Here is a 12,279-nt window from a genome sequence, read left to right as displayed (position 1 = left end):
GAGATGGATTGCCAAAATATGGCAGAAAAAATGCAGTATTTCGGCGAAATTTCGGAAATTTTGGGATATTTCGGTAGGCCCGAGATACCGATATATCGCGAAATCTTATACTATGATTTTAAGAGGGTTGGGTATGGTATTGGTGAAGCCCATCCCGAACCCTCCCCACTGTGATCCCTACTTGCTTTTGTATTGTTGAATTTATACGTAAATTTCTTGCAGTAATATCAGAATGGATTAAAGTGGGAAAGTGCCAAAGAAAGTGAACTAGTAATGGAAAATATAAATTAGCTTAGCTAGATTCTACAAGTTTTTTATTGACTTGGTGGCCTATTTTTAAACTGGTAGCAATCACACAAATAATGTTGTGAAGCTGGTACGTAGAATTTTTAGAAATCTACAATCACTAGGGCATTGGTATTTTCTCACCTTAAAATCTTGGTTTGCTTTGCTATATGCTCATGTCACATTTCTTGGAGAAATGAGATCTTCCTTCCTTTTCAGTTTCTCAAAGTAATCGCGAGTTCAAAATGGACGAATCTAGCCACATGAAGTGACAATCTTTGTTTATAATGATTTTACCAATTGTTCTGTCAAACAATGATTCTACTGATTTTTGACAGGGTATCTAGATTGTTCCACAGTTTTTTATTTAATTTAGCATAAAGTAGTTCGGCACACCTGGAAACTTTTCTTTCTCACTACTGTCTATTTGTTCTTTTCCTCAACATAGGTGATGGACTGGGAGAAGGGTATGGTATGCTTGGTCAGGCTGGAAGTGGGAAGTTACGTGTAGCTGTTGGTCAGAGCAAACTTGCTACCAAGGTTGCAAAGAAGTACGTCTTTGTTCTTTCTCTCCCTCTCTCTCTTCTCCTTTTTTTTACTGGTTATACTTGGCTCTCTTCCCATCCTGTTATCAATTTACTCTCTGAGAGAAAAGGGCGTACCCAGTGGCTAGTGCACAAGGCTCCCGCCACTGTGGGTCTGGGGAGGATCATAATGTACGCAGCCTTACCCCCGGTTTATGGAGAGGCTGTTTCCTGACTCAAACCTGCGGCCACTAGGTCGCAATGGAGCAAACTTACCCGTTGCACTGAGGTCTGCTCTCTGTGAGAGTAAAATATTAAATGCTTCACTAGTCAGTATCGCACACTCGAATATATTTTTTTGCCTCTTGTTTTCATTTACTCTTCAATTCTTAAACTCAACCTTGTCTACATGACTTTTTGCCTTACTTGACCATTTTCAGGTTCAAAGAAAAGCAGTATGGCAGCAGTGGAGCCACTTCAGGGTTGACGTCTAGTTTGGCATTTACACCTGTGCAGGTTAGTATTTAGTTGGTACCAGCATTTACTATTTCATGTTTTTCCTTGTTACCCATTCTTCAATGGCCCTTGCTTTGGATTGCACTTTTTTTCTCCGGTCTAAATTATAATCACCAAGTTGGAGCCCATATTTGCACCAAGTGGAAGTAAAAGCTGGAAAAATGCGCAGATTTCTCTGTTGTTTTTTTTATCTATGGGTTTTACTTTTGCATATTTTAGTACATCATTCTTTTGTTGCTAAAAATGGACGCGTTTTGGTGCTCTAAGCCAACTGAGGTGTAACCTGTGTGCCACAATGCCACTAATTCCATATGTTGGTAGCTCTTCCTGCAAAAATACCTTATCTTGATGAGTAAGATGGAAAGATCTGGGGATTCTAGTTTATTGGTGGAGAGAAGCTATTTATCTCAAGAGTTTCATTAGGTAGAGGGATGGGAATTGGAAGAAAATGAATCCCTCATTTTCTAAAGCAGCATTAATTTGGCACTACTAGGTGTTGAACTTTTGCTCTGTTTACTTGAAGGATTTCAAGAATAGAATTGAGCCAGTTGGAAAAATCACTGGATACCTTGATGATGAATCCTACATTGAAAAGGTGGTGGCAATGGGTTGGGAACTTGGCAAAAAATGTGTCAAAGAAGGGGATTAATCTTCTTCACAGCTAGGCAGTGGCAATGAGTTGTGCTGTTAGTTTCAGATCATGTTGAGGTATGGGTGTAACATAAAATGGCTTGACCTGAATGTCCCCAAAACTAAATGGTCATGTGGGTTAACCTGAACTTTACATGACCAGACATGATTGGTGGATGGATTATGTTTGGGTTGATTCAAAATGATCCAAAATGATAAGAATGACACGAAAAATGATAAAGAAAAAAATTAATGACAAATATGGTAAGATATGTTATTTCCATTTTTCGTGTTGACACGATCAATGGCCGTGTCCAAGTGTCCGATTTTTGGGTGGGACATATCCCATACCTTGATACCCATACCCATGTGATTTGATATCAACATGGACATTCTAGGTGTCTATGAAGTGTTCAGGTAATGGAGGATGATCTCTGTTGGTCTGGTATCAAGAAATTAATAAAAGAAGCTAATAATGGCAAGATTAGAATTTTTTTTTTGTCTTTGGTTGCTCTTGGTTGGTAGGCCATTATGTAATGGTTGACCACTCTTTAAATGTTTAATCTATAATTCTGTTCACAAATTGGGGGAATACAATCAATGCTAATCCATTGAGGCCAACGCACAAGGAGAACTACAGACTCAATCGGATGGAATAATGAAACTAAACTTGGATGGGTCTTCATCCAGGCCCTTTTAGAGTTGGAGTGATTAAATCCGACAATAGAACTGTTTTAGGGCTATCCAGGTCCAATTGGCTTTGAGAATAACTGAACTTTGCTCTCTTCACATGGGTTTGGACTTTGCCATGAGAGAGCTTTGGTACCACCATGGGCAACGGAGATTCAGAAACTACAATCATACTTGGCTTACCTCTAATAAAGGTTGTCCATGGAGATCTGCATATGTCATTAGACACATAAAACACCTTGCTCTCGGGTGTAATGGCCGTTCGATTGGAAGCCAAGAACAGCTAACATGATGTGGACATGTGGTGCGGATTGAGGCAAACTAAACCCTAATTTAAGAAATTGGGAAAAATAGTTTGCTTCAATCCATTGATAAACCAAAATTCCATTAGTGAAACTAGAAGGGAGATCATTTTTGTATATGATACTAATGAGGAACATTAATGAAACTAACCTAAAAGTGCAACTAAGTTAAAGCAAGGTTCATTTCTGATTAAAAGGAGAGAAATTGGTAATAATTATCTTAGGACAAATTCTTACCTTTTCACAAAATAAAGGGGTGCGATTTTAATTGAGTGAGGAACAAGTAAGAACAGGCAGAGGTGATGTATCATCTATGCAATAAAGGAGACTGGTAAATTTGAAAATAGTGGCCAGAATTGACTGAACTGTTATCAGATGATTAAATATGATATATCAGATGAAAAAAGAGTAGCCAATAAGCTGGAAACAGAAAATGCGATAAGAAGAAATAGAGCTGATAAGAGGGTATCTCTGATAGAGGAAGAAGAGTAGGATAGAAGAAAAGAGAGATTAATGGAGGAACTAATCTGGGCTTAAGAGTCAGAGAGGAAGATAACCATAGGAGAAGATTCAACAACAGACAACCGTTATGAAGACTAAATTAGGAAGTTACATTAAAAAAAAACCCACTAAATTAGGGAAACAACCCTATTTATAAAGACTAAACTGACTAACTTTAGGACTACCGAACCTACTAAACAACTGTCCATTAAGTTACCTGGAGAAAAACTCTATTGAAAACCTAATAAAACATGAAAATTGACTCCTAAATAACACTTAAACTCAATTACATGTTGACCACTCAACTTGCTGAACACTTAACTTCTAATAACTAAGGTTTAAAATCTCGTCTTGTCTCGCCATTTCGGGCTGGTCGAGATTTTCGAAATATACCGAAATTTCGCCAAAATATGGTATTTTTTCTGTCATATTTTGACACTCCATCTCAGTGGTTTTTTGGCCATATTAAGGCCGGATACTTCATGTACACCATTTTTTAAGCTAAATAAACACATTTAAACCTTTATATTACAAAAAAATGAACTCAAAGTGGTGTTTTGGGTTTACACCCTTGATTGACAGTATACGGTCGGACCCTAATGTGTAAATAGTTAAATACAAATTGTTTAACGAAATATACCGAAATTTCGACGAAATATCACGAAATTTCGATGAAATATACCGAAATTTACCAAAATATTCCAAAATTTGAACATTTTTTATTTCGGAAGCCCATCTTGTCTCGGTAGTGTCAAAATTACCGAAATATACCAAAATTTCGGTGATATATCGTGAGATTTTGAACCATGCTAATTACAACTTTCTAGACTCTAATGTGAATGCTAATCTTGTATGTAGACTTAACCATGAAGCTTTGGGCTTATAATGTGGTCCATTACAACAATATTCCATGGAAATAAAAGTCCTAGCCCATATAGTAGCAAACTTGCATGGGGCCTATTTAGCCATTTTAAAGTCATTTGGATTTGGATTGCCAAATTGGGTCTAGCAAAGATGACCGGCAAAGAGCTGAGCTGCGGCATCAACATGGTGGCCAACTTAGGGATTGATGCAACCACGGGTTCGAAAACCCTAATTCCAGGTCACTTATGTTATGAGCCCACCCAAGTATTAAACAACTCAAATATTAGAAGTAATGGTAGTTCGGTAAATATACTGAAGCTTACAAAGGGTGTGGCAATTTGGAATTTGGTAATTAAACAGAATCTTAAAGGGCTACTTAGATATAAGAATAGGGAGGGACAAAATAGAGATTAAGAATTAATGGAGGGCAAGCTGAAAATTAATGTTAAGGAGGGATAGCACTAGGAGTAAGTTATAATAAAAGGGGTATTTTAGGTAATACCGAAATAAGAAGTAAATAAAACTCACAATCTGAGGTTGTCTAATTTTATCTCGAGGCTCACGAAGGAACCAGACATGATCTTGATGAGGCAAACAGGTTGAACTTGGGGTGGAGATAGATAATCAGAAGACCTATTGATCCTATTCAGCAGAAACTCAACACAGCAAATTGTTAGGTGAGATTTAAAGACTGAAACTGATTATGGCGGTAGGCGGACACTCAATTCTGGTTGCAGGCTTCAACTTACAGTAGAGGAAATAGCAGAGCCTAAGTAACTAGGTTTAGATTGTTCTAGACCAGCGATGACTACCCCAAGATGGGAGGTTGGAAGGAGCAGTTAGGATAAGGTGGTCTGTGGAGCGGAATCTGTCGATTGAGTCCCTCCTATTGCTGGCTTACCGCTACTGGTTCCTCTCTATTGTGTTTCATGGTTGAAGACAACTTAATGTCATTACCTCTATGATATAATTACCTTTATATCTGTAGTTTCTTATTTTGCCCTTCCCTTTAGTCAATTTGAATTTTCGTTCTTATTTTACTTTTAGTTGCAAGATTACCCCTTCCCCATCATATACGCTCTATGCCACCTTGGTTTGTTTTCTTTGTTAGTTTGTGTTCCATTATAACTAGGGGTGTCAATTTAGGACCAGAACCAGAAACCGGAACCGGACCACCCAATAGCTTAATGGGCCGGATCTGGTCCTAGTCTCCCAATGGTTCTAGAACCGATAGCCATTAAGGACCCGGTAGCACCAGAACCGTTGGAACCGGATGATATGTAAACAAATCGAATGGGAAATTAGAAATCTAAAACCCTAAAAGACTTTAAACCCTAACCTATTAATAGTATTACATTGCTTGGGACTTTTGAGTGGCACTCTTTTGTTGCTCTTCAAATCTTCAGTATATGAGTTGAGTTTGAAATGGAAATCATGAACTCTTAAAGCTGTCTCCTTATTTATATATGCATCAATGTCTTTATTTTGGGCTCTACAAGACTATATCTATGTATGATGATGCTCTCGTTTTCCTATAGAAACTCTCATTGTCCTTGTTTTGGGCTCAATAATGTTTGGAATCGATTAGGAACTGGAACTGGACCACCCATTAGTTAACGGTCCTGGGTCTCAGATTTGGATCCAGTAAGCTTATTGGTCCAGTTATGGTCTTGACACCTTAGAGCCAGAACCAGTAAGGATCCGGACCGATAGCCCAGAATCGGACCAATTGACACCCTTAATTATAACGGTTTTGCCATCCACTTGACCATTTGAATTGTGTATTATCTGGGTGTGCCCATAAGCAATCCAGGTCGGGTTTTGGAACCCCCGATCCGCATCAATTGGTATGAGAAAGAAAATAGATCAGAGAAGAGGATAATGAAAAAGAACTAGTAGCAGGAACTAACAGATTGGCAGAAAATAGAAGACCAGATTGTAATATATTTCCTTAAACGGTAGCAGACTTGTTTATATACCTCAATACTTGCTGATATCTAATTCAACAGTGGCCTGTGACTGCTTACAGAAGAGAAGGGATGGATGGAAGAGAGAGGAACAGGGAGAAAGAGAGAAGTAAGGAGAGAAAGTAGGAGCAGCCAAGTAGCCGCAAGGTAAGGAAGGATAGATTGGTAGGAAGACAGGAGAGAGATGTAGAGTTTCTGCAATTCTAGCAGAGGAAAGAGAAGAAAACAGTTTTTGATGGCTGACTGTGACATCACAGCCACCTTGACAGCCTATGGCTACTGTTCATGTTTACTGTTTATGTCCTGTTCCTATTTCCTTATTTGTCTTATTATTAAATGTTAAAGATAGGATTCTGACTAGACCGTCCAGGTTCGTTGTATGTTAGGATAAGAGCCGACTTACTCTTACCTAGCTTACCTTATTTGTTTAAGGTTGTCATCTCTATTCTACACTAATAAATAAAGAAGGCCAATCCATTCTCTCAATCTCTTCTCAACTTGGTATCAGAGCAGGGAGGTCGAATGTTCGACTCCTGGGAAGTGCATCGGAAGAGTTATCCTGACATTTCTTTCCCTCGTTGCCGCGCGAAGGAAATGCCGGATGAGCTCCACGTGCGTGGACCACAGGATCTTGGCTTGCATGTGCAGGGGAGTGTTGATGTATACATTTATGCTGCCCTTACCTAATACTTCGAGCTTTTAGGTGAAATGGTAGCGAACATGGTATCAGAGCATGTTAGGATCAGAGTTGACTTAGGATTAATTTCTGTTTCTTAATGTTTACCACTCATGTCCCAAATTTTTATTAGGGTGATGCAGTTCTTACTACAGCCTTCCTCATTGACCGGGTCCTTTCCAGTGACCTAGACTTCAAAACCCTTATAAGTTTGCTTCTGGATCCTTGTCTTGCTTCTCATCTTCCTCCCAAGGTACTCGGCTGTGTTTATTTTGCTCATAATTCCTTCCCCTCTCGATCCAAATTAGATCTGAGGGCTCTCCATTGTCAGGTATTTTGCCTCTCAAAAGGGTTACAAGTGTTACCATCCTCCTCATTGCTTATTGGTAACCATGGATGTTACCTTTCGTGAAACTGGGTCTTATTACCAGTCCTCTCTTCAGGGTGAGAGTTCTAAAGAAGAGATTCCTTCTAGTGAAATTTCTCGGCCCTTTGATTATTGGCTCTGTTCGAATTCAGGGGGAGAGGACATATACTGATGTTGACAGTGGAAAAGGGATCTGGTTACTTATTCTCGACTGAAGGAATGCTCATCTACACTTCCTGATCCACCTCCTTCATCGTAGACAGCAGGTGATGATATTCCTTCTTCAACTGATGATGTTCCTATTGCTATTAGGAGGGAAGTTAGAGCTTGCACCCAACACCCTATCTCTTACTTTGTCTCCTATGAGTCATTATCTCCATCATATTGTGTCTTTGTTTCTTTGTGTCCTCTGTGTCCATCCCGTAGGGCTGTAAAAAAGCTATCACAGACCCAAGTGGAAGGCTGCTATAGTGGAGGAAACACAAGCCTTGAATAAAAATGATACTTGGGAGCTTGTTCCTTGTCCTAAAGGGAAGAAACTAGTAAGATGTAACTGGGTGTTCACTGTAAAGTAGAAGGCAGATCAAACTATTGAGAGATACAAGACAAGGCTGGTTACCAAGGTCTTCACCCAAACCTATGGGATGGATTATCATAACACATTTGCCCATGTTGCAAAAATGAATCATGTTCGAGCGTTGTTATCCTGTGATGCAAATCTTGGATGGAATCTTCAACAGCTTGATGTAAAAAATGCGTTCCTTAATAGTGATCTCGAAGAAGACGTATACATGGATATCCCTTTGGACTTTACATCATCATCTACAGTTGGTAAGGTCTGGAGGTTACGAAAGTCCCTCTATGGACTTAAGTAGTTACCACGGGTTTGGTTTGGTAGGTTCTAGAAGGCTATGCAACAGTTTGGGTATAAGCAATGCCATGCTGATCATACCTTATTTGTCAAACACATGGAAAAGTTACTACCCTTATCTTCTATGTTGACAATATAGTGATTACTGGGAACAATGATGCATAAATCTCCTTGTTGAAAATTCAGTTGGCTACAAAGTTTGAGACTTCGGATTTAGGACCTCTCAGATACTTCCTAGGGATTGAAGTAGCCCGATCTGACCAAGGTATTTTCATTTCCCAAAGAGAGTATGTCCTAGGTCTTCTCAATGAGACGGGGATGCTCGGATGTAAACCAGCAGATTCTCCTATTGAGGTTAATCATCTACTCAGTTGCAAAGGGGGTGATTCAGTAAGACAAGGATAGATATCAACGACTTGTAGCAAGATTGATATACCTCTCACATACCCGGCCAAATATTTGCTTATGCTGTAGGTGTTGTGAGCCGCTTTCTGCATGATCCACTGACTAATCATCTTTAGGCTGTATTTCAGATTCTGAGGTACTTGAAATCAGCCCCAGGAAAGGGAATTTTAATCTCCAACAATAACAATCTGAAGTTGGAATCCTTTACGGATGCTGACTCGGCCGGTTCCATTGATGATCCAAGCTCTACTTCAAGATGATGTACATTCTTAAGAGGAAATCTGGTTAGCTGGTGAAGCATAAAAGCACAGTGGTAGCTAGATCTAGTGCAAAATCAGAGTACCGAGCTATGGCACAGGGTTTGTGTGAGCTTATCTGGCTCAAGGTGTTACTTGGTGATTTAGGGGTGGCATCTAAAAAACCCATGAGGTTCTACTGTGATAATAAGGCAGCAATCGGTATATTGAGATTGCTATTGAGATTGACAGATAAGACCAAGCATATTGAGATTGACAGACACTTCATCAAGGAGAAACTTGAACAAGGCTCAATTTGCATCCCATTTGTCCTTCAGAGAACCAATTAGTGGATATATGCACAAAAGGTTTGACTGCTAAGTCATTCCATCTTATTGTATTCAAGTTGGGCAAGACGGTTTGTTGTATGTTAGGATAAGAGCTGACTCACTCTTACCTAGCTTACCTTATTTGTCAAAGGTTGTAATCTCGATTCTACACTATAAATAAAGAAGGCTCTGTCACTCCTGACAAGCCAATCCATTCTCTCAATCTCTTCTTCTCAATTTTAAATCGTAATGGTTGGGCTGGAGTAAGATACTATGAATCCAGACCTATTTTTAGTCAGTTTCCTTTTTGCATTTGGAAACCTCTAAAGCAGTTATGGTCTGTGGCGGTTTTAGAGACGATTTCTGATTCTACTTTGGTGCCTTTTCTGGTCGGTTTTCAATGTTATAAATATGCATGTAAGACCACAGCCCAAGCAACGCAATTATGAATGGCTGCTACTTTGTTCTGTGGATCGCAGGCTTACTTTTGTAGGATTCAAGACTGTTACTTCTGTGAATTCAGGAGTGGACTGCTGAGGATTCAGTAGTTATTTTCTGCTGTGGATTCAGCAGGTTAATCAGGTGGATTCCTGATCAATCTTTCTCCTGCAATCAGGTTAGAATTTCTTAATCTGAGATTCTATAGTATGTTTTGTTTCTATTTCTATTCTGTTTCACAGGATTAATAGCTGCGTTAGTTCTCAATTAGATCCAATTAATCTTGCTATCGACTCATATGTTGAATCCCATGTTCAGTCTCTGTTTAACATTCAGTTTTTCTCAACCGATATCAGAATCCTGGTTCAACTCTACTTTCTAAAATCTGGTTTCTGAATCTTCTTTTTATTTGTCTTTCGTTTTCTGTTTTCTCTTTCTACTTATAGTTTCGAGGGGAATTGGAGCGAGAAGGAGAGCTCCACTCACGCACAAACTCTTTCAAATAGAACTCTATTTCATTCATTCATCTCAATCGTAGAGAGGGGGGGGTCTATATATTTATAGAACTCAAAGATGCAAACACAGAAACTACTGAAGAAAAATAAAATTCTGGGACCCTAGAAGGCGGCAAAAGTTTCTCTGTCTTCAGACCAATCTAAGGGGTCCCTGGTATGGCCACCTTATTCGACCATGTGAAGGATCAAATGATAAAGCTGACCATTGGATACCTAGGAGGTGGTCTGGGTAAACCACATTTCAGATTTCAGATCCAAGTTCAGTCATTTTGCCCCTGTAAAGCCATACCCTCCCATGTTTGTCCATGCACTGCCTTACTAGTCCCTTGCACCCCATGTCAAATTCCCTAGAATTTTCAGTGATCTGTTTTGCCAAATGCCCTATTTCGTTTGGCTGAACCTTGACATGTACGCAGGGAACCTTGGGTTCCACCTGTTCACAACATTTCAGTCTAATGCGATCTGCCACATCACAGTAGGCACCCGACCATGGCTTAGTTATGGAAAAACTTTTCCCCTAGAAAATATTGAAACTACCTAACAAAGAGAGAACTTTCTAAACTAAATTACTTAATCCCCCAAGACTGCCAAAACATATATCTAGAAGAGGGGCGTACCTAGAGTATCAAGTTAAAATATTAATTGTTTCACACCCCTTTAGTCCCCCATTTTTGGGCTTTATAGTTCAGCCTATTACTATCAAAACCCAAGGAAGTAAAAGCCACACCTAATAGACGTCAAAATAGGACCAATTTTTGGACCTGGACTGCATTATGGATCTTCTCCCAAAAGAACGAAATGGGAAACCACTGATTATAGGTTATTGAAGGTCCTGTCCACAAATATCTCTGGAATCTTCATTTTGTTTCTTGCTTTTGAATGGAGTCATTATTTTTACCAATGAGAAGTGCACCCCCCACACCCCCCCCCCAAAAAAAAAAAAAAAAAGAAAAAAAAAGAAAAGGCAAGGAGACGGAGGAAAAAAAAATCCTTAGATATGTTATTGGTATTTAATATATCCTACAAAAGTCGTGAAGTGTTTTGATTACGAGAGCAATATGTTTTGTTGATTCTGATATTTGCTACTGTAAAGATATTCTCACTCCATTTTATGTGCTAGTTGGGTTTTTCATACCTGTTAAATGTATTTTTCTATAATCCCAGTGACAATATGGATGTTACGTTCTGTTGCAGGGAATTGAGCTCACAAATCCACAGGCTAATGCAAATCAGCTGGGTAGTGGTACTCAGAGTACCTACTTCTCAGAAGTAGGTACATTCTCAAAGATCAAGAGGACTTGAACCACCTTAAAGATTGTCTTTGTACAGTTGGTCTTTTGACCCTTAAAGTAGACCTGGGATATCAGAGTCGTGAACGTTATCATCTTTAACAGCAAGAGTACATATTAACACTGCGAAGGATCATGCTTGTTAAGGTGCCCATTTATACGGGCCATCTAGGTTTAGCCTGGGGTTTGAGTAGTTCAGCTAGATGGTGCTTTGTGCTGATCTGGGGGGGGGGGGGAGAGGAGGGAAAACTCTTTATGTTTGATCTTGACTCAGTAATTTTGGGATATAGTAGGGCCGGCCACTTCTCACCGTAGAATACTTGATCCATTTTGCTGCCACCACTTGTTGCAAGATTTTTCTCGCCTCCTATCAAGTAAAATGAACTCGATACTTACTGGGGGCTGGCTCAGTTTGCTTCAGGCTCCGGATCTGCTTGTTTACAAACATTTAAGGGTAAAACACAAGAGTATTGTATTATTTCGTGTGAAACTATAAGATGGAACTTAGTTGCAACTTGAAAATAATGTGCAGGTTGATAAATTTGATACAATATTCTGAGATCTTACTTACACACTTGAACCTGTAGGTGGTCTCATCTAAAATCCCATTGGGAAACCTGCCGATATGACTCTCTTCATAGTATTTTTAATACGTCTTTGTTTCATTACCGGGAAAAGGTACAGCTTTTTGAACACTATGGCTGGTCGCACATTTTATCTGAGCCATTACTTTCTTCCTTTTTCTTGTGTTGATGAGAGTAAACTAACAAAGGGTTACAAAAATCATGCTTCTGGGAGAGTATTGTTTTTGGTGTGGCGCTTGGATAATAAAAAGCTCTCTTTCTCTCTCTCTCTCGGCCTTAACTCTCATTTG

At 39.3% G+C, this 12,279-nt stretch overlaps 1 protein-coding gene across 1 annotated transcript in view; it reads left to right on the top strand.

Moving 5' to 3' along the window:
* Nucleotides 1-11,479, top strand: part of LOC122639694 (U4/U6 small nuclear ribonucleoprotein Prp31 homolog) — a 35,778-nt gene extending 24,299 nt beyond the window's left edge. The window contains exons 6-8 of the mRNA XM_043832595.1: nt 734-836; nt 1,250-1,325; nt 11,311-11,479. Coding sequence (XP_043688530.1) covers nt 734-836; nt 1,250-1,325; nt 11,311-11,418 — 287 coding nt within the window. The 3' untranslated portion in view covers nt 11,419-11,479. The remainder of the gene's footprint in view (nt 1-733; nt 837-1,249; nt 1,326-11,310) is intronic.
* The last annotated feature ends 800 nt before the right edge of the window (nt 11,480-12,279 follow it).

This window comes from Telopea speciosissima, chromosome 9 (assembly GCF_018873765.1).
Source record: "Telopea speciosissima isolate NSW1024214 ecotype Mountain lineage chromosome 9, Tspe_v1, whole genome shotgun sequence".
Lineage (NCBI taxonomy): Eukaryota > Viridiplantae > Streptophyta > Magnoliopsida > Proteales > Proteaceae > Telopea > Telopea speciosissima.
This window is presented reverse-complemented; position numbering and strand designations above follow the sequence as displayed.